The 23,230-nt window shown below is 38.1% G+C and overlaps 1 protein-coding gene across 4 annotated transcripts; it reads left to right on the forward strand.

Moving 5' to 3' along the window:
* The first annotated feature begins 1,218 nt into the window (after positions 1-1,218).
* Positions 1,219-23,230, forward strand: SAAL1 (serum amyloid A like 1). 4 transcript variants are annotated; one of them, XM_049712863.1, is made up of 12 exons: positions 1,220-1,400; positions 2,563-2,676; positions 7,379-7,462; positions 10,795-10,874; positions 12,617-12,676; positions 12,811-12,926; positions 13,271-13,451; positions 15,730-15,812; positions 15,901-16,089; positions 19,209-19,402; positions 21,434-21,526; positions 22,211-23,230. In XM_049712863.1, the coding sequence occupies exons 1-12, from the start codon at positions 1,263-1,265 to the stop codon at positions 22,301-22,303; spliced, it is 1,425 nt and encodes a 474-aa protein (XP_049568820.1). In that variant the 5' UTR covers positions 1,220-1,262; the 3' UTR covers positions 22,304-23,230. The 4 variants fall into 4 exon arrangements, with proteins under 4 accessions (XP_049568821.1, XP_049568820.1, XP_049568822.1 ...); XM_004285537.4 differs by having other exon boundaries at positions 1,221-1,400; positions 19,206-19,402; XM_049712864.1 differs by lacking the exon at positions 12,617-12,676 and having other exon boundaries at positions 1,219-1,400; positions 19,206-19,402.

The following is a 23,230-nucleotide window of genomic DNA, read 5'->3' on the forward strand; positions in this document are numbered from 1 at the left end:
AAATAAAGTCTACTAAAAAAAGAAAAAGGATTGTAGAAGTGTGTCAGGCTACTTACTAATAAAAGTAAGTTGCATATTTTTCTGGATTTCATTTTAAGGTATTTGTTGGTTTCTTAAAATTGGTGATTTACTGTGATTTCTTTTTTCCCATTCTAAATAAATATTTCCTATTGTAACAAATTTAATATTTGTAATTTTGTACTGTTTCCCCTAAAAGGGGCTTCTGAAATTGCATAATTCAGGCCCCACAAAACCTGGGTCTGCCCCTGCACAAATGGTGAAAAAATATTTATAATTATTTGAGCCTAGGGTCTAGTTGTATTCTATGTGTTAACACACAGTATTTTTTGTCCTGTTTTAATATACCTTAAAAATTTCCATAAGTGCAATTGCTGTGTCAATTGGAACTTTATTTTGTTAGAAATTTTACCATCATCTGTTCATGATTTTGAGAAGCAAGGTCCCTGAGGAACCACACCTATGTCGTTCTGCATTTGTAAATGTGGGGCTCACAGTAATTTGATGTGTATGTGCCAAAATCGGAGATCTTTGTTATATCTTCTAGTACAGTTGTGCCGGAGCATTTAAAACATTAAAATACATATTTTATTTTTCCTTTCCGTAAGGGAATCATATTGGTATTATCGGAATTACATGTTGAGGTAAGTTATATCATCTATAAATTTCATTTCATTAAAGTGGTGTTCTAAAATTTTTGCTGTGGGGTTTGGTGGAGCGTTGGGTCTGATGTTGAGTGCCATCAAACTAAATAGAAGCAGGAACTGAAAACACAGGGAGTTGTAATACTGACGTTCTTCCTGGTGACTTTCGTCTTTTCCAGGATTCCGACTACACCTGGGAGAGAAATGATGCCTTTAAGAATGGCAAGTGTGCCCAGAGGTCAGAGGTCCGATAGCTTTACGTCTGTACTAGAGACATTGTCCTGTTCCATGCCCGCACCCCCCGTCCCTTCCAATCGGACTAAGGGCTCTTGGAGAGATGGAATATCTGGTCCAGTGAGGGTGACAAATAACAATTATGAATATAACCGCGCTGCGGTCCTGGGTAGAGCGTCGGGTCAGTCAAGACAACTGGGCTGCCTAGTCTGATGGGCATATTGCTCGGGCGCTCGGGCTGGCAGGGCTCCGGGCAGCAGGGGGCGCTGTGGCGGGAGCCGCGCCGTGCCCTCTTGGCGCCTGGAGGCCTCTCTCCTCCTCCGGCGGCTTCCGGAGCTGCTCTCGCGCGCCGGAGGAGGCCAAGTCATGGACCGCAATCCCTCTCCGCCGCTGCGGAGTCGGGAGGAGGAGGAGGAGGAGGAGGAGGCGGCCGTGGGGGACTGCATAGGCAGCACGGTCTACAGCAAGCACTGGCTCTTCGGCGTCCTCACCGGGCTCATGCAGGTGCGGAAACTCGTGCCTCGCGGGGGCTCCCTGTACGTTCCCCCAGACCCCCACCCGGCCTCTGGCAGCCCTCTACTGCCGGGGGAGCCGCCGTCCCCACGGCGACCCCCTCCCCAGGCCCCAGCGGCCGGGTCTCACCCTTTGCGTCCTTGTTGTCTCCCGGACCCTAAAACTGCCGTGCGCCGCTCCCTGTGCCCCTCAACACAGAGGGAAGTGTAATGGCAGGGATGCTGGAATGCTTCTAATTAAAATGTTTTACTTTTGAAAATTTTCCAAAAATACGTGACCAGTTTCTGCCCCTCATTCCCACTTTCGTTTCTGAAGCCCAGGTCCTAATTGATCTGTTTCGAGGACTTTCGTTGTAGTAGAATAAATGGTGATTTTGCAGTCAAACAGCCCTGTTGTCAACAGCGCGGCTTGCCCAGCGTGACTTTGGGCAAATCGCTAACCGATTTCTTTCTTACCTTTGCCTACAGGAGAAAAATACATATTTCTTAGCTTGGAATCCAGGAATCTTTGCAACTTTTCCAGCTTCATCTGCCCATGACACGCTAAACTGCTTACCATTCCGCACACATGCTAGGCCCTTTCTTAACTCTGAACTCTTGTATTTTCTTCTGTATGCACTTCTCCCTTCTTCACATGACAAACTTCGATTACTTCTCAAAGATTTAGCTTCAGTATCACCTCCTAAGAGAAGTTGGGGAAAACTTCTCCCAGACGTAGGTCATGGGTCCATCATTTTTGTTCTCACAGCTCTTTGTCCACAATTCAGTTGGATCACTTAGCTTTTTCTGTTGTGATTATCAGTTTATATGTCTTTTCCCCACTGGATCCTAAACTACTTGGAAGTAAGGGATTAAATCTTGTTTATCTTTGTATTTCTACCCAGTGCCTAGCAGTAGTGTTTACCCAAGGTACCCAAGGTACTAATTTCCTTTTTTTTTTTTTTTTGGCGGCACCGGGTGACATGCGGGGTCTTAGTTCCCCGACCAGGGAATGAACCCGTGGCTGCTGCAGTGGAAACTCGGAGTCCTAACCACTGGACCTCCAGGGAATTCCCCCTTTTTTTTGTTGTGACCTCTAAATGATTATGGGGTAATATTACTTGAGGAGTACTGTGGACAACCTTTATTCATCTCCTTCCTTTGTGTTTCTGAAGATTGTTAGCCCTGAAAACTCCAAATCCAGCTCAGATCATGAGGAGCAGCAGATGGAGCTTGATGAAGAAATGGAGAATGAAATTTGCAGAGTGTGGGATATGTCAATGGATGAGGTATGGGGTTGGAAATGGAAGTGAAAAGACTGTTGGGTAAGGAGGTAGTGAATGGATTTTTTTTTTTTTTTTTAGGTTCAGTCCTTAAGTCTCTGGGGAAAAACTTTAATGTCTGTAGTCACTCCTATTTATGGTACAGGGATGAGGTCCCAGGAGCTGTAAATGCTCAACTTTTGTCTTTGAAGGCAGAAAATCTGAGTGTCATTAGATTTGGGCTATGTAGATAGTTCTTATGAATGCTGGAATGCTTGTAGCCCAGGAAAGTTCTGATACTTATCTACCTAAAAAGAACACTGGCCTTATATTTGAGAGCAGGTTAGGAGTTAGGAGACCACTGAGGTACCACAATTAAACTAGAAGAAAGGGACAAGAAGGAATTACATGTATATAATTGCAATAATATTTTAACATTTTGTGTTGTACTCTGTAGCTTGAAAGCATTCTACCTGCTTTACAGTAACCCTGTGATATAGGTAGTATCCTTATTTTACAGGTAAGAAAAGGGGCAAAAAAAGAGGTTGACTTACATAATCTCTCATTTTATTACTTGGACTTTTGCAGTAGATTTCTGATTAAAATCCTTGTGTTAGTCTCTTTCACCTCCCTCTGTCCTCCACATTGCTACCCAAGGTATCTTTTTCCTAAAACAGATTTACTCATATTAAAATTCTCTCTTAAAATTTGTCAATGGCTACTCATTGTCTTCAACCATTTTTTAAAGCAGCTTTATGAGATATTATTGACACAAAAAATCCTGCATATATTTTGAGGTATAATTGAAGTATAAAAACTGCACATCTTTAAAGTGTACAATTAGAAAAATTTTAATGTATGTATTTGCGCATGAAACCATCACCATAATTAAGACAGAGAGCATGTCTGTCAGCCCCAAAAAGTTTCTTTATGCCCCTTAAGGGTAATCCCAGTATCTCACCCCTCCCTGCTTCTACCCTTTCCAGGCAACTACTGATGGGCTTTCTGTCACTTCAGAGTAGTTTGCATTTTCTAGAGTTTTGTATAAATGGGATTGCATTCTTTTTTCGGATGAGTCTGGCTCTTTCACTCAGCATCAGTATTTTAGATTCATCCATGTTGTTGTGTATATTTTAAGTTTATTACTTTTTATTGCTGAATGGTATTCCATTATATGTGTATACCATGATTGATTCTTTGATGGATATTTGAGTTGTTTACAGTTTATTACAAATAAAGCTTCTGTGAATGTCTGTGTATAAGTATGTATGGATAGATGTTTTCCTTTCTCTTGGGTGAGTACCTAGAGTAGTGTGGCTGGATTATATGGTAGGTGTATGTTTAACCTATAAAGAAAAGATCAAATTATTTTCCAAGGTGTTCTTTACACTTCACGTTGCCACCAGCGGTGTATGAGATACAGTCCAGTTCCAATTTCTTCTCATCCTTAGCAACACTAGGTATGGTTAGTCTTTTTAATTTCAGCCATTCTAATAAGAGTGTTGTGATTCTCACTGTAATTATGATTTAGATCTCCCTAATTACTAATAACAGTGACCATATTTTCCTGTGCTTATTTGCAATCTGTGTATTTTCTTTAGTGCAAGGGGCTGTTTAAATCTTTTGCCCACTTTTTAATTGTGTTGTGTTTTTTTTTCCTGTAAGTTTTATGATTTTAGGTTTTACTCGTAGGTCTGTGATCCATTTTGACTTAATTTTTGTGTTTGATGCAAGGTATGAACTGAATTTCACTTTTTTTTGCCTACGGATAACCAGTTCTAGTTAGTGTGTTTAAAAGACTATTCTTTCTCCACTGAATTACCTTTGCACCTTTGTCAAAAATCAGTTATCCGTACATATACACATGAGTCTATTTCTGGACTCTGTTCTGTTCCATTGATCTATTTGTATCTTTTTGCCAATACCACATTGTTTTGATTACTGTAGCTTTGTAATAAATCTTGAAATTAGGTAGTGTTAATCTCCAACTCTGTTCTTTTTCAAAGTTGTTTTGGTTGTCCTATGTCCTTTGTATTTCCAAATTAATTTTAGAATCAATTTGTCAATTTCTACAAAGAGCCTTCTAGGATTTTGACTGAGATTGAGTTCAATTTATTGATCATTTAGGAAAAGAATTGATAAATTAACAATAATGAGTCTTTTGACCCATGAACAAGTTCTGTCGCTCCATTTGTTTAGGTCTTCTCTAATTTCTTCAGCAAAGTTATGTAGTTTTTAGTATTTAGGTCTTTCACATCTTTTGTCAGTATTTCATATTTTGGGGAGCTATTGTAAATAGTATTTTTTAAAAATTTCAGTATATAGATATACATTGATAGTATATAGGTAGTATATAGTATACAATTGATTTTATAGACCTTGGTCTGTCTTGGTAAATGTTCCGTGTTCACTTAAAAAGAACGTGTGTGCTCCTGCTGCTGGTGGGAGTGTCCTGTAAATGTCAATTTGATCAAGTTGGTTGAGAGTATTGTTCATCTTCTCTATACTTTTTCTACAGTTATTAAGAAGCTGTGGTTTTAAAACATTTTTTAAAAGAAACAACCTGTTTTTCAAATGAAATCTTAGTGTGAAATCCTCAAATATCAAATAGGTAAACTAGAGCTGCTGTTTGAATGAGATTGTCCGTGGAGGCAGGGTCATGCTCTTGGCTTCCTCTTTGTCCTCTTATGGTAGCTCTTGAAGCACCTCTAGAGAACTGAGCTGCCCACTGATTCACTGGCATAAATTCCCTCCAATGAGACTACATCTCACACATCACCTGCCACTCAGTGCTTCAGCAGGACCAGAGACTTCCAGGTGCTTCCTGCATTTTCATGTACTCATGCTCTGTTCCTGCCACTCTGCATGGAATGTCCTCCACCTGCAAGATCTTTCCCACCTTTTATGGCCCACCTCAAATGTCACCTCCCCTGTGATGCCTCCCCAGACACTCCAGGCAGGATTCCTCTCTTTTCTGTGCTCTCATGGAACCTGTTCATTCTATTACATAACACTTATCCTGTTATTCAGTGATTGTTTTGAGCCTGTGTCCTCTGATGGATTTAAGTTCCTCCTCTTAAAAGCTTAATGTCACGTCTTCAGAGATACTTTCTCTGATATATCTAGAGTAGCCCCCCAGTCTTCATTTCTAGCACACACCATCTTGTTTATCTTCTTTGTAGCACTTAGGATTTATGTAGTTTAGTTGTTTATATGTTTGTTTGTTCATCCCTCTAGAATGAAAACTCCACTGAGACTTTACCTATCTTATTCACTGATGTGTCCCCAGAGCCTGAAACAGTGCTTATTACTCAGGTTTTTCAGTAAATGTTTTATGAAGAGGTAATCAATGGATGAATACCTGACAGTTACTATGGTGTGCTGGTTAAGAGTGTGGATTTGATCAGACTCATCTGGGTTCAAATTCTGGCTGTGTTCTCCTACTGATTGTACAGTCTTGGGCAGGTTGCTTAACCTTGTAAAACTGCAGTGTAATGGGGTTAATAATAATTACTTCATAGGGTTGTTTGAGAATTAAGTGAGATAACATGCAAACCACTTCACTGGCCCTGGCATTTAATACTTGTTCAATAAATGTTAATTGCCATTATTGTTATTATTGGCATTGGTATTATTAGGCTACCTAATTATTGATATTATTCCTGCTACTCCAGGAATTATTAACTGTCATTAAATAAATAAATCGCTGCATGCTACAAAGAGTTGCCCACATGACAGACAGCTTGATCACTTAGAGTGGAGAGCACCTGCTGCTTTGACTTTTAATTTGGAGTATGTCTTTGAAATATTCTCTCTGACCATGATCTCTTAATAAGTGCAGTATATCTCTTCCAGTCAACAGTCATGCAGGTTACCCCAATTTCAGCTGCTCTGAAGGATTACTTGCTCTCTCTTTGAGAGCCCTTCGAAGGGCATTTTTCACGTGAGACATATAGCCTGTGTTCTAAGTTAAGGTATTGCGAATACACACCTCAACTTTGGTGAAAATACGAGGCAGTAGACAGCCAGAAACTTAATTTTATCTAGACATTTTACAATGCATATCTCCACAGCTAATTGATTTAGTTTTGGAGCCCACATTTCTAGCGAGATTGGGCCACATGTCCACTCCAGGTTCATTCACCTGTGTGGTGTGTCCCTTTAGGCACTGGGGACCGGGCAAACTCTCTAGGAAGATGTGAAGCTGTCACAGTTACATTGTGATCAGAATTTTTTTCTGTTGAGGATTTTGAAAACAAAAGTTCTGGTTTTGGACATAACCCAATAGGGGTTTTTAATCTGTTTTCTCTATCAAGTTTTAAGCTCTTAGAAGACAGAAATTATGACTTTTACTTTTTTCCCTTATCCTGTCTTCTAGCATGATACCTGGTAATCAGCAAATGTGCTTGAATGAGTTAAAGAGAATTCCTGGTGGGTAGAAAGATCATTAAGATAAATACATACAAGGCAGTAAAAGGAGGACAGTCCTTTGGAATATCACAGTTAGTTCAGATTTGTTTATGGGATTGTTCCATTGCCTTGAGACCAGATACCACAGCACTAACATTACTTTTGTCTATTGACACAATTCCTAACCTTGTGGGATTTTTTTCCTTGTGCTTGAAAGGAGGTATATGTGGAATTATTATTATTTTTTTATGGTTGCCTGAGCTATGGTGTTTAAGGAGGAATATTCAGCATCCAAGTTAATAATCATTTTTATTTTCAGGATGTGGCTTTGTTTCTCCACGAATTTAATGTTCCTGACATATTTATGGGAATATTGGCCAAATCCGAATGTCCTCGATTAAGAGTAAGTATGTACATTTCTAAAGCTGCCTCTTTGGAGCAGTAACAGCAGATAGTGCTGGATAGTCTTTCATTTTTCTCACTTTAATGTTCTTGATGGCTACAAATGAGTCTGCAGATGTTTATTGAACATTACCAGGTACTAAGTAATATACTATTTAAAATTATTACACTCATAGAATTTTAGATTTGGGCTGGACCAGGGAGATCAATACTTTAATTTAACAGCTATGGACACTAGATAGTCCTAATCATCATTATGCCACTAATATGTGGCTGAACAGGGAACAGTGCCCAGACCACCCATTTCTCAGTTTATTGCTTTTTTTTTTTTTAAAGTCATAAAATCCTCTATTGCTTAATCTCAGCCTATTGCTCAAGACTCTCCACAATCTGAATCCAGTTCGTCTTTCTAGCATAAAATGTACCCTCCAGATAGTCTTCTAATTTAGCATGGCCTGTCTACTCCTCACCTCAGGAGCTTACTATGATCGTTGCCATCTCCGTGCCTTCCTTTGTATGCCTTCCATCCCCTCTCAATATTCACATCTATTTTCCCAAGATGGTACTTTACTTCCAAGCCTTCCTAAATAAGTAAGCTCTCAGTGGCCAGTGATGATAGTGAATGCACCAAAACAATTCTGTACTTCTCATTAAGTCTTCTATGCTTTAGTGCCATTTAGGTTGACATCTGCTAGGTATATTGTGAGTGATTACAATATACAAATAATAAATAGCAAATATTTATTAAGTAATTATAATCATGAATAACTGCTATTTACTTAGTATTTCATTTTACTACTCTATGAGGTAAGCATTTATCTCTACTTTGTAAGTAAACAAACTAAGTCTCAGGTTAAGAAATTTGTCCAGGGTCATACAACTAGGAAAGAATGGAGCTGGGATTTGAGCCTAGCCTGCCTTACTTCAGTGTAACCACTGTACTGTAGTGTCTCTCTTTGTTTGAAATTATGAAGTGAAGAATTCTGTAGTATATTTTTACAAATTGAATGTTGAATTAAAATTTTATTTAAGTACAATGCTCCACCTGAGTTGGGGCCTCATGAACCAATGAACCACTTTTTCCTTGAGTTGTTATGTTAATATAAAGATTTGACAGTTATATGATTTTCTCCTGGAGTTTTCTAACTTAGGTACACTGACTCACGATTAGTACTTAAAAAAAATAAGCTAATTTTAAGAAAATAAGAATTGCTTCTTTCAGGAGTTAGTCCTATTATTATATATGTCTGTGAACCATAGCCTGTCTATGACAGCGATTCTCAGCCGTGGCCACAAGTTAGAATCACCTAGGATGTGGGCTTTCCAACTTCAGTATGTCCCAGAATCACTGATTACTGAGTCCACCCCCAGAGTTTCTGATCCGGTAGTTTTGGGGTAGGATTGAGGAGTTCTAACAAGTTTGCAGTGATGTTATGGTTTTGACCATATGGTTTTGACCAGCACCAAGGCCCAAACTTTGACAAGCTTTGAGAAGCTTTGCCCTAGGGAACTTTTATAAATCCCAAGTCAGGCCATTCTCAGATCGATTAAAATAGTCTCTCCAAGTGTGGGACTCCAGACAGCTTTTAAAGTCCCCCCAGGTTATTTCAGTGAGTAGCTGAGACTGAAAAACTTGATCTTTGATTGGAAGTTCAATTATTCCCTCTTTAGTTTTTAGGGGAAATGTATCTCTTCTGGCCCTATTCTCTTTTACTCTTTTCCCAACATTTGACCACCCACATTTTACTGAAACTCTTTACTCCTATAGCTTTGGTGCCACCTCACTCTCCTGGTCTCTAACCTGTCCAGTCACTTCTCTGTTACTTTTTTTGACTTTTTATTGATACTTTCTGCCTGTGCTGAGTGTGGACTCCTTTTAAGGTGTAGACTCAGATCCCTTGTCCTCTTTATATTCACTTCCTTGGTGAGTTCATCCACTCTTTACACCTTTGGGGGTAAATCTTCCCTGTGGGATCAAAGCTACGACCTCCTTTCTGATTTCAGGTGCTATATCTCTAACTTTCTTGAGGCATTCTTTATTTGCATGTTGCATTTTCCAATCCAAAAGTCCGTATGTCCTAACTCAGTGTTTGTCGCACTTATCCAATCATATAAATCATATGATGTGCTTGGTAAACAACTTCCCGGACTGTACCCTGGAGATTCTGATTCAGTAGCTCTGAGATGGGACTTGGAAATTGGTATTTTTAACACACTCCCTGAGTGATATTTGTGTTTGAGCAAGTTTGGAAACACTATCCTAACTGAACTCATTGTGTTCTTTCCTATGCTTTCTTTTCCAATTTTTTTGTCAATGGAACCAATCTCTCCTACTGGAGAAATGAAACAACTGGAAACCTAGGAGTTATGTTCAACTGCTTTCTCCCTTTACTCCCATCAAATTATTCTGCTTTCACCTTGAGTCTTTCTCAGCGTCATTCCTTTCCATGCCTGCCATCACCACCCTCATCTTCCTTTACTTGATTTCAGAGATGCAGTGTGATATGGTGAAATGCTCAGGCTCTGGAGCTGTGTTATTTCCTAGTTGGAGATCTTCAGCAAGTTGTTTAACTTCTCTGTGATTTGGTTTCCTCATCTGAAAAATGGGGATAATAATGGTACATACCTCATAAATTATTGTATGAAATGTTATGTGGAAAGTGCTTAGGGTAGTGCCTGGGTGTAGTAAGTGCTAAATAAACATTAGCTGTTACTACTGAGGTTATGAACTTCTTTTAAAGTTTTTTCACTATCATTTTGCTTCCAGAATAATCTACCTAAAATAACATTGCAGTATGTTGGCCCCTTCCTTGAGGACCTTCATGTCTCCAAATAACCTACTAAATTAAGTAGGCATTTAGGGCCCTTAATCCTGATCCTTTTTACCTGCTGTCTTTATCTCATGCTCTCCTCCCACTGTGTGCTACTAATAACTGTGTACTGATACGGGCAGCTTTCTGTATTAGCCTTTGTCCACTCTACATTAGTCCCTTCCTGCCTTTGCTGATACTTTCCCCCGTGTTTGAATGTCTGTCTTCTTGTTTGTATATCTAAATCCTACCAATCATTTATGACTCAGTTCATCCGTAAGATTTCTTATTCCGTAACTCCTGCCTGCCTTGGATCTTTCTTTTTCTTATGTCTTTCATCTCCTCTCAAATACTACTGGAAACTTGTCAAATTAGGATGCAGACAGTATACTTCTGTATGCTGCCTCTCCTTCTTTTCTCTCCCCAAACTTGGCTCAGTGAAAGTTTTGTTTTCAAGTTGTTATTTTTGTATATGTGTCTTTTACCTCAGAGCGACTGTGACCTGTGAAATTTGATTTGGCAGGAAATCTGTGTGGGAATTTTAGGTAATATGGCCTGTTTCCAGGAGATATGTGTGTCCATCAGCAGTGATAAAAATCTTGGGTAAGTTTTATTACATAATAATTATGTTTTTAAAAAATAGGTTCATATTTTATATCCCTAAGGAAATCCTAATACATAGGACAGATAGGGAAACATTATGAAATGTAGTACTTCCTTTCTCCTGATGAGCAGTCTCCAGGAACTTCATTGTGTGTTGATGATGGCTGGGGACTTGCGTGCTATTTATGGACATGGTTCAGGATTTAGGCCTGTTTTCTGTATTGGTTGCCAAGGGGCCTGAATCGTCAGCAGGTGGTAAACCACATGGGATAAGAACCAGTGGGGCAGAGCTTGGAGATGGAGGCACCTGACCAGAGTCCAAAACAGTTTAGGCTCAGGGAATCCAAAGTCTCAGAGCTAGAGTCTGGAAAAACTAGACTTGTTGACCAGTGTCACCCTGACACTGGTCAACAAGTCAGTTCTGACTTAGATGGTGGTGATGGGGGACTTGCCAAGAGACTAGAGGGTACAGCGTGGCCCTTGTGATTCAAACGCTCTCATACTTCTGCTTGGAGGCCAGTTCTCTTCTACATGTAGGAAGTTTTGGGCAGAGGATTTCTAAGGTGGAAACCCCGGTGGTTATTTTAAGAGGTCTGAGAACACCCTGGAATTATATGCTACATTTTATGAGTATATTCATTTTCTAGGCAGAGGGTTTATGGCTGTTAATCAGAATCTCAAAGAAATTTGTGTCCACAATAGGTTAAGAAAACTCTTCTAGGCGGTTATTTTCAACAAGGGCTGTAGGGTTTAACACAGGTTTCAAGTACCTGGGGCTCTAAAATAGAGGTTATTACCTCTTCTAGGTGTGAAAGGACTTTAAGATCCTAGTTTAAAGTATTTATTCTTCCGTAACGTATAATCATTCATGCAATAAATGACTCAGGATTATGTTTGGTCTCTAGTGATCCCTATTAAAAATCTGTGAATGAGTAATATTGACAAGTTTTATGAACTTAATTAAATGCATATCTTAAAATTAATATGAAACAGTATACATTGCTGATGAGATATAAATTTGCTCAACCACTTTGGAACAGTTGGGCATTACCTAGTCATATCAGAAGGTACACATATGCAGTGACCCAGTGATGTCACTCATAGGTATATGGTAAGAGAAACCGTGCACACATATATCAGTATACTCATATGAAAAGTATTATAAGACTATTGCTTGAAACCCCCAAATTGGAATCAACCCAAATGTTCATCAGTAGTAGGCTGGAAGAATAAATGGTGTTATATTCATACAATGAAATGTTCTGCAGCAATGAATCTGCAGCTACTGGAACAAGATGGGTAGATCTTAAAGACATGGTGTTGGGCCAAAGAACTCAGACTCAAAAGAATACATACAATATAATTTCTTTCATACAAAGTTCAAAACCAAGATATATAAAATGAACTATAGAGTAAGCCAAGAAAATGATTGCTGGATAAGTCTGGATAGTAGTCATTTCTAGGTGGGAAAGAGAATTGTGATTTGTAAGGGACACACAAGGGCTACAGAGATGCAGCTCTGTTCTTTTTCTTGCTTTATAATTATTCACTAAGTATAGATTTGTATCTTACAGGTTTTTATGTGTATATGCTATATTTCACAATTAAAATGTTTAAAAAGTTAAATAAAAACTTATTTAAGTTTTTATAAATAAAAGTTAAGGTTGAGGTCCAGATTTTTTGGCTTGGATATTTGAAATGAGAGAAGTGAGGCATATTGGGTTGACATTTTGTTTTTGTAGACAGGTACTATTGTACTGTTTGTGTGATTCAGACCCTCCTACTCTGCTGGAAACAAGCAGGTATGCTCTCTTCTTTTTATGGATTCTATATACTTACCCCTAAGGGAAACTCGGAAAATAGAGTTGCTCTTTCACTCTTGAATTTCCTTTACTGTTTTAGAAAGATAGATACTAAACTCACATTTATCACGTAGGTTGTTGCTTACTTGCCTTTCCCAGACAGAAGTGGCCATTGTCTGGGTTGAAAGAATCCGAGAACATCCAGCTATTTATGATAGCATTTGCTTCATCATGTCAAGTTCAACAAATGGTAAGTCACCATGTAATGTAGAAAAAAATATTTTTTAAATTATATTTAATTGTTAGGAAACCAGGTAACTATTTATGGAGGTCAATTAAAGACTAAGTGTTAGGTGAGAAGGTATTTCAATGCAGGATATGAAGTTTCTCAAACTCTCAGGATACTGATAAATCCCCCACGTAAAAATGACGGAAGCCAAGCAAATTTAAACAGAGGAGGTAAGCAAATTGCCCTTGGAATAAGTAATGCTTTGGCAAGATTTGGCTTTCTTGGAATAGTTTTAAGAATTTCGATTAGACTTACTACTTTAAAAATTTTGTTTCTTATTTCAATATCTCTTTTATTCTCTGCAGTTGACTTGCTGGTGAAGGTCGGGGAGGTTGTGGACAAGCTCTTTGATTTGGATGAGAAGCTAATGTTGGAATGGATTAGAAATGGGGCTGTTCAGCCTCTGGACCAACCCCAGGAAGATTCTGAACAGCAGCCAGTGTTTCGAATTGTGCCCTGTGTACTTGAAGCTGCCAAACAAGTACGGTAGGTGAACTCTTTTGTGCAAAATGTTCTGGGAAAATCCAGTTGCTAGAAGTATCCTTAGATATGTCTTTTTTTTTTTTTTTTTTTTTTGCGGTACGCGGGCCTCTCACTGTTGTGGCCTCTCCCGTTGCGGAGCACAAGCTCAGCGGCCATGGCTCACAGGCCTAGCCGCTCCGCAGCATGTGGGATCTTCCTGGACCGGGGCACGAACCCGCGTCCCCTGCATCGGCAGGCGGACTCTCAACCACTGCACCACCAGGGAAGCCCAGATATGTCTTTTTAGTTTCCTTTCAATAGGATGAGTAGCACATAGCTGATCTGTGTCAGGTTTGATTCACTACTGATATTGGTAACAATATATTTGCTCTTTGCAAGAATCATAATGGTTGCAAAATACTTGTTCTAATATTACTTAGCAGTAGGCTATTGTTCAGCATTAATTATGATTACTGTTTTAAAATCTTCTGCAGTTTTGTATAATTTATATCAAATGGAAAAGATTTTCTTTGTGCTTTATTTTCCACTGGTCATGTAACAACTTCTTCAGTTAATGTCAGACATCACTTGTTTTCTTGCTCCTTGTGTGTATGTGCCAGTCTTGGATAAGTGACTGGCTTTTGGGCTCTGATGTCTTCCCAAGAGTGATTACTAGGTGTTGTAGGTCATTGAAGCTGTTTATTGCTAGTCACTAGAACATTAATTTATGAATTGATCTGCTTATTGGTCAACTGTGCATTCTTAGTGCTTTATAATCCACATTTTTTTTTTTTTTTGGCTGTGCTGCGCGGCTTGTGGCATCTTAGTTCCCCAACCACGGATTGAACCTGGGCCCTCAGCAGTGGAAGCATGGAGTCCTAACCACTGGACCACCAGAGAATTCCCTATAACTCATATTAAAACCTTTTAATTTTATGTCCTTTATCCAAGTGAGCATTAAACTCATCATCTTTCCCCCAAACCTGCTTCTTCCGTATTCTCAATCTCAGTAAATGATGTAATCATTATTCCATTTGGATAATGTGGGAGAAACGTGGAAGCCATTACCGATACTTCGCCATCCCAGTCTTTTCCCATGGCTAGTCAACCTCCAATCCTTCTTCCTGACTTTTTCTGGGACTCCATCTGTGCCACCACCAGGCCACTGTCTCTTACCTGGACGGCTACAACATTCTCTGAGTTCCCAGCCTCAAGACTAGCTCCTTCCAAGCCTAGACTGTAGAGCTGTTTTTCTAGAACGTATGCTGGTCATCTCACTTTCATGCTTCAGACACTTCAGTTGCCTTCCTTAGGATGAGGTCCAGATTTTTATGGCTTATAAGGCCCTGTACTGTGATTCTCCATCCTTATTCCTTGTCTTCTGTTTCAACTGTATGAAATTTCCTTCATTTCTTCAACTGAACCAAGCTCTCTCGAAACCAAGCCATTGCACACCATGTTGTCTCTAACTCCAGCATTTCTTTGCCCCTTTGGGTTTCTGTGTAGCCATTTCTCTTATGATACATTCCCTGATTCTCCAAACTAAATTAAATCTGCTTGCTTTGTGGTCCTCTAGCACCTTGGACTTCTGCTAGTGCTACATTCATATTACTTTACTGTTATTACCCCTTTAATTATTGTCTTTCATTTTAGACAGTAAATTTCATGAAGGTATGGACGTTTTATACATCTCTGTTTTCCCAGCCCCTAACATAGTGCCTGCAAACTATAGGCACTTAAATATTTGCTGAACCATCTTTTAATTGTTCACTATCTTTTTCACTTAATTGTGTGGTTGAAGAACTAAGATTGTGAGTTTCTAGGAATCCAAACTGTTGATCACAAAAATTATACTTATCTGGTTTTAGTATTCTCAACTTGGGAGCTAAGATAATCCTATGAAGTTTTAAGAACATCATTATTGTCCGTGCTTGGTGCAGTGAGCCTTACATTCATTCTATAAAAGTCTCAGTCATTTTTTGTCCTGATTATGCAAGTAAGCCAGAATGGTGAAGTATCACTTGATAGGTTTCTGCATTGTTACTTTCATGGGACAGGGCCAAAAAGAATTTTTACTTCTTGTCCTGTGTGTGTTGATTGTACTACATAATATTTGTTTTTTGACTGATTTCCCCATCAGAATGTAAGCTCTGGTGAACACAGAGACTTTGTTCTGTTCCCTGTTTTATCCTTAGCATATAGGGCAGTGCCTAGTACAGAGTGATAAATATTTGTTGAATAAATGATTGATTACAGTCCCATAGACAGTAAAGTTGATTGAGTTTTTGCTTTTTGTATTTAGTTCTGAAAATCCAGAAGGGCTCGATGTTTACATGCATATCTTACAGCTGCTGACTACAGTGGATGATGGAATTCAAGCAATTGGTAAGATGTTGTATGGGGAAGCATGATAGTTACTCATTTAATTGTTTTCTGTTTTTGAATTACTACTTCCTTCATCATTTTTATTAAGTACGGTGTCCTGATGCTGGAAAAGACACTTGGAATTTACTTTTTGACCTGGTGTGCCATGAATTCTGCCAGTCTGATGATCCACCCATCATACTTCAAGAACAGAAAACAGTGCTAGCCTCTGTTTTTTCAGTGTTGTCCGCCATCTATGCCTCACAGGCTGAAGAGGAGTATCTAAAGATAGGAAAAGGCAAGTATAATTTTAGTTCACTAAATTAAATTTTAGTCTATCAGATGTGTTTGCTGTTCATTTTATTTCTTTCTCCCATTTTTTTAGTGCTATTTTAGCCCCTTGAATACAAAAACATCACATGCCCAATACAAAAAAAATTATAAAAGGAAGCCTAGTGCCTGTAATCTGATCATTCAGAGATAACTACTATACACTCACATCCGTACGTATTTTTTTGCCTGTTTTTTAGGCAACTTTTTTCATTTATAAGTATAAATGAATATTTTCCTATGTAAACAAATGGTCTTTCACAATGATTTTTATGACTAATACAGTTAAATCTGTGAACCATCTAGAATTTATTCTGGTGTTACATGTGAGGTATGGTTTCAAGTTTTTTCCAGATACCCAGCTGTCTCAACGTTACTGAGTAAGTAAACCAGTTTACCGACACAGATTTGAATTTTCATCATTACTATGTTTTATATTTCCCTATATATTTTATTCAGTTCCATTGCTCTATTCATGTATCAGTAGCCACAGTGTTTTAATTATTAAAGCTTTATATTTTGATACCTAGTAGGGCTAGTACTCCTGCATTCTGCTTTTTCAGAATGTTTTTGACTGTTATTATTCTTTTTTTTTAACACTGAATTAGATTGACAGTTTCCAAAAACAAAACCAAAAAATCTTCCTGATTTTTTTATTGACATCATGTTAAATTTGTAGAGTATCCAAGAACATGTGCTTTTCCATTTGTTCAAGTCTTATTTTATGTCTCTCAGCAATGTTTTATGATTTTCTTCATACAGATCTTACATATTTCTTGTTAGGTTTATTGCTAGATATTTTATCTTATGGATTGCTGTTGTCTATGGTATCTTTTCTTCTATTGATTATTCTTGTTGGAATATGTGAAGACTGTTGGTTTCTGTGTATTATGTTAATGTTGCATCTAGTAACCTTACTGAATTCTCTTACTGTTTTTAATAGTTGTTCCAGTGGTAATCTTGGACTTTATCTAATACTACTTTGGGTTTAACTTAGATATGTCTTATCACTTTACCTCTTCTTTCTTTTATTTAATGGGTTGCCTTGGACCTCTGGGGTTAAGTAATAATGGTAATCCTTGCCTTTTTCCTGACTTTACTGGCCATGATTCTAGAGGTTCATCATTAGTCATGATTCTATTTTGGGCTTAAGCTATTTATGTTGTACCATTTGAGGAGATATTAATCTATTTCTATTTTATAAAGAGTTTTTTAATCAAAAAAATGATGACTGTTTTCAAGTGTCTTCTCTGCATTTATGGATGTTACCTCACTGAGAAGGTGACATTGAGTACAAACCTGAGGGAAGTAATGGAGTGAGTCATGTGAATACTTGGGGAGAAAAGCATTCCAGACAGAGAGAACGACGAGTGTAAAAGCCCTGAATTAGAAGTGTGCCTGGTATATTTGAGGAAGAGCAGTGAAGCCCTGTATGGCTGGGGCGGTTTCAGCCTGGGTAAGAGGAATGTAACCTGGGGCCAGAGAGGCAACAGGGGCTAGAGTGTAGAGGGCCTGGTTTTGCCTTTTACTTGGAATGAGTTAGGGAGCTGTGGAGGGTTTTAAGCAGAGGATGGACAGACAGGAGCCAACTTTAATAGGCTCTCTTTGGCAGACATGTTGATGAGAAATGCAGGGGGAGGGCAAGGGTACAAAAGGGAGACTAGTTAGGAGGCTGCTGTGACCTTGAGGCAAGAGATAGTATAACTTGGATTAAGGTGGTAACAGGGGCCGTTGTGGGGAAAAATAATCAGATTCTGATCACTTTTAAGTAATGCCAACAGGATTTGCTGACTGATAGGATGAGGAGGATGAGAAAAGTCAAGCTATGTCTGGCATTTTTGCCCAGGAGAGTTGCCATTTACTAAGATAGGAAAGAGTGGTGTTTTAAACATGATAAGTTTGAGATGTCTACTCAGTGTTCAGCTGGAGCTGTTGAGCTTACAGTCTTAGTCTGGAGCTGAGGAGAGAGGCCTGAGCTAGACTATAAATGTTGGAGGTGTCAGTTGTTATGCTGATTACTTCTTCCATAACCTTAGTTATTTCTATCGATTTGATTTGATGTGGAAAGAGAGGAAAATTAATATTTTTTACTGCCAATATTTTGTCCTTTTCTTTTTATCATTTGTAGTTCTTAATGAATGTTGATGGCATGTTATTTGGTATATAGGCATTCATTATAGTTTGCCCATAATGCTTTTTTTTTTTTTGGCTTAAATCCTTTTATATCAGATACAAAGGCCACATCCCCTGTTTTCCTTTTGTTTGCATTTGCCCCTAATACCTTTGTCTATCTTACTCTTTTCAACCTTTCTAAATACTTTGTTTTAGGTGTTTTGATTTCTTTTTAATAGATGAGTTAAACTCATTTAAATGTAGTTATAGTTATGTTTGATCTGAATGCTGTTGTATTATATTTTTCATTATGTATATTTATATTGAAATACCTCAATATATAATTTATTTGCTTTGTGAGTATTTCTGGCATTTAGTAAGGGTTGTATTTTGGGTCTAGTGGTTACCTTTATAACTGGCTCAAAATATAATTATAACTGCCCCTCCCCCATTTTTTTAATCCTTAATATCTGATAACTTAAAACATATATCTCAGTGTTGACTATTCCTTATCAATTTTCCCTGGTACTTTCAAATTTAAGTCTTGGGGGATGAGGGGCTGTTCCAGAATTATATTTTCAGATATTTATTCTTTTTCATCATTTTGGGTTTCTTCTTCAATCTGTTATTTATTTGCTTATTTGGGAGTATAAAAGTGTAAGCCTCTTGAAGTCTGAGGCCTTGATGATCTTGTTTACCACCATATCTGCAATACCTAAAATACAGTGTCTAGCAATAGTAGGTGTTCAGTACATGTGCAGGAATGAATGAATGAATGAATGGTAACCAAATTTAACTGGCTGATGCCATGCCTCTTGATTTGTTTGTACAGTAGATCTTCCTCTAATTGACAGCCTGATTCGTGTCTTACAAAATATGAAACATTGTCAGAAGAAACCAGAGAACTCAGCAGAGTCTAACACAGAAGAAACTAAAAAGTCTAATTTAACCCCTCTTGATTTGTTTGTACAGTAGGTCTTCCTCTAATTGACAGCCTGATTCGTGTCTTACAAAATATGAAACATTGTCAGAAGAAACCAGAGAACTCAGCAGAGTCTAACACAGAAGAAACTAAAAAGTCTGATTTAACCCAGGGTGACTTCCACTTGAAAATCTTGAAGGATATTTCATGTGAATTTCTGTCTAATATTTTCCAAGTTTTAACAAAGGTAGGAAAGAAGTACTAATGCTTTCTTCAGTAAAAGAAAGTATGGATTGCTTACTGCTCCAAATTTTATTATTAGTGTTTTTATTTTTTAATTTTACATAAATTTGGGAAAATAGAGAAAGAAAAAACTTATCATAAGTTTATACTCTTAAACTAACAGCTGATGTAGTTTGGTATATTTATTTTTGTGTTTTTCATATACTTATCACCAGTATATACAATTTTTGGAGGCTGCTCTTTTCACATAACATTACAAGCACTTTTCCTGACTCCTGATCAATACACTGAAAGATTTTTCACTGAGAGCCAGTTTGTTTAATACCCAATTTGCCAAAAAATCAATTTTCAAAATTTACTGTAAACTTGTTATAAGGAGTATTCTTCCTGAATATGTGCAGGATTATTAACGTATTCTTTCTTTGAGCATATTCTTTCTATCCATATATTTTAGGAAAAATATATTTATGAATACAACTATGAAGAACATATTCATATTCATTGACTTTTTTAAGAAGAATATTCCTTAAAACAAGCTTCAGTTATTCTGGTGATTTGTATTTTTGGTGAATTATCTTGCTTCCCTTCTCCTGATTTGGGATTATTACCTTAGCCTAGGTTTTCAGAAGTTAGATTGCTGGTTTCGACATGATAAATGTGAAGCTGACTGAGGCATAAATGGCTACATATTGCCGGAATGCTTTTGACATGTGAAAATATTGGTTTTACTTGATCCTTATTATTGTATATTATAATTTTTATATCAAGTAAAATTCAACAGGTGATAAATTGTGCCTTGTTTTTTTCATTTAATTTTTTGATGTTTTATTTATTTATTTTTGGCTGTGTTGGGTCTTCGTTGCTGCGTGTGGGCTTCCTCTAGCTTCAGCAAGTGGGGGCTACTCTTTGTTGAGGTGCGTGGGCTTCTCATTGCGGTGGCTTTTTTTGTTGCGGAGCACAGGCTCTAGGCCTGTGGGCTTCAGTAGTTGTGGCACGCGGGCTCAGTAGTTGCTCATGGGTTCTAGAGTGCAGGTTTAGTAGTTGTGGCACACGGCCTTAGTTGCTCCACGGCATGTGGGACCTTCCTGGACCAGGGCTTGAACCCGTGTCCCCTGCATTGGCAGGTGGATTCTTAGCCACTGTGCCACCAGGGAAGCCCCAAATTGTGCCTTATTTTGATTTGCATTTTTATTATTAGTGAGATTGAATATATTTCCATATATTTGTATATTATTTGTGTTTCCTGCTTTATAAACTTACCCATTTTGATTGTTTATATGAATTCCTTGGGTAATTCTATATCTGTATCTTTTGCATATTCATTGCAAGTATTTTTCCCATTGCTTGTTGTTGCTTTTGTTGTTTTGGAGGGAGGGATGTAGATGTTTCTTAATATTTATGTGGTAGGAATATAGGTGGAAAGTGGGCTGAGAATAAACCAGAGATATGTCTTGAAAATTCTGATATGCCACTTATTGGAATTTGGACTTAATCTTGAGGAAACTGAGGAGCTACTAGAGATTTTTTTTAAGCATCAAGTGATGTGATCTGTTTAGAAAGATTACTCCAAAAGCAATGGAGAGAGAGGATTAGAGCGAGCTGAGGCTAGAAGTCAGGAGACCAACCAACAGGCTCTTGTGGCTGGTGATCTTCAAGAATAATCTGAAGAAGAATGAAAGCTTAGACAGTGGAAGAGTGGATGGAGAGGAGGAGTGGGATGAGAGAGATTTAGTAGAGTAGAATTAAACACTTAGGGGGAGCGGCTAGCAGCAGAGGAGGAAGTCTTGGCTGTACCCCACATTTTTGGTTTGTTCAGCAGGCTGGGTGGCTGGTGGTACCTTCACCAAAATAAGGGCTGCAGTGGAGCACATGTTGGGGTTACACAAGGAGGAATGATGGTGGGTTTAGTTTGGGACATTTGAAACTCATGTAGGATCAGTAGGGAATTGTAAATACTGGTTTGTATTTACTCACTAGATATAGCTTTAGAAATTTTCCTTTTTTGACATCAGATCCTTTTGTTTGTTTGTTTTAGGAGACTGTAGCTCAGGGACTAAAGGAGGGCCAATTAAGCAAACGGAAGTGTTCCTGTGCATTTGAAAACCTTCTTCCTCTCTATAACCCTGTGGTGAGTATGAGTAAATGTATAGGTGGCTGAGTTTCAGGAGATTACTGAGTAAAATGTTTTAAGTAAGCACTTGATCTTTGAGGGCTTTGTCAAAAAAGATAGTGTGTATGATGCGCATGACTTAATGCCTTTGTCAGGTAGATGACTGTTGGATGATTCATGGCACTAGCCTGAGTAACAGTTTAAATTTTAAGAGAAAGGAATCAACACTGAGTTTATAGTACCCCTTTGTGTTATAGCATATATATTAACCAAAAATAAGATTCTTAGGTAGGTACAGTCAGTAGGTTTTTATGGTCCTTCAAATTACATTGCATTTGCTACCATTAGAGGCAATTTCAAAATAACTTTTCTTAGGAAAATGAAGTATGGGGGTGGGTTGAGTGAGGGGGTGGGTCACCAAGGAGGATGATAATACAACTCGGGTAATGGACCCTCAAGGGGAATCAGTAGGAGGATAAATACTACTTTAAAAGAAAACAAATGGAAAGGGCTAGTCATTTCCTTGAGGTTTCAGAGACCATCCAGGAAGTACTATTATTGTCATCTGACAAGCTGTCCACATTTCTTTTCCATTGGACTGTTTAGAAAACATAGGTAGAGCATTTTTACAGACAACAGTCAGTATCTTAAAACATCTTTTCCTCTACTTATGTTTATTTGGTTCTTTTGTTTGACTCAAAGGTAGAAGACTTCCTCAAAATCCTACGTGAAGTTGATAAGACCCTTGCTGGCAACCTGGAGGAAAGCTTCCCAAGTTTGAAGGTTCAGACTTAAAAACTATTGGAATTCCTCTGCTGAAGAAATGAACTCTATTTTCCTTGCTGACAGTTGAAATTGACAAACAGGAAATATTAGACCATAATTGTTCGGTATTATACTCATGCCCTTCTCCTCCAGCATTTTTGTTTGGCATTGGAATCTAGTTTCACTACTATCAAACATCATCTCCCCCCACCCCGCTTCTTTTTTGTATTGGTTGTGCAGTGTTTTGTCTTCTTCAGGTAAAGAAGACAAAATACAAGCTTATCATTGAGGTTCTTTTTTTAATATTTGAGGCGTTGGTGAGGATTTTCTTTGTAACTCTTAATTTGATTTTTTAATTTGATTTTTTTGAAAGTATCCCTACTGAAAAGAATTGAACTATAAAATTAAAATCGTACCGATTAAACTCTAATTGGTAGGTTTACTTTACGTGTATTTGTATGTCTTTGGTGATGACCTTATCCACAGGTTGAACGTGACTTTAATGTGAGCTTTCAAAGGCACCGATGAAATCACTCCTACCTGCTAGCCAGTGCTAAAAATTCCACTCTTGTTATCTCTTGAAGCTTAAGGTTAAGATACAAATAACCCCATAAGAGTAACACTCCAAGTTATTGTCATGTTTACCTCAGTGCATAAATTCACATTCTGTTTTCCTGAGAGCACATTCTAAAAGGGGGAGCACAAGGATCTTGAGTTTCTGAGCAAGAGTGCCTCGCAGAGTGGGTAAGTTACAGAGGGAGAAAAAGGATACATCATGGGGAGGCTAGGGATGTCCAGGTTATTTTCTACTTCCCACTTCTGTCTTGAACCTGCCTTATTTACTTGTTACTTCTTGCTATTGTAACATTATGAGGTGGTACATATTTTCATAGTACTTTGATATGTTTGAAAACTTCCTAAATCTATGAATTATAATAAATAGTTTTTTTTTAAAAA

The sequence above is a fragment of the Orcinus orca genome, chromosome 8, assembly GCF_937001465.1.
Source record: "Orcinus orca chromosome 8, mOrcOrc1.1, whole genome shotgun sequence".
In the NCBI taxonomy this organism is placed as follows: domain Eukaryota; kingdom Metazoa; phylum Chordata; class Mammalia; order Artiodactyla; family Delphinidae; genus Orcinus; species Orcinus orca.

What these genes read in the sequence shown, in the direction of transcription:
- SAAL1 (XM_004285537.4), top strand. Translation starts at nt 1,263, where the DNA reads ATGGACCGCAATCCCTCTCCGCCGCTGCGGAGTCGGGAGGAGGAGGAG. An exon ending in TCCTCACCGGGCTCATGCAG is followed by an intron (nt 1,401 to 2,562) that starts GTGCGGAAACTC and finishes GTGTTTCTGAAG; the next exon opens with ATTGTTAGCCCTGAAAACTC. An exon ending in CATGTCAAGTTCAACAAATG is followed by an intron (nt 12,927 to 13,270) that starts GTAAGTCACCAT and finishes TATTCTCTGCAG; the next exon opens with TTGACTTGCTGGTGAAGGTC.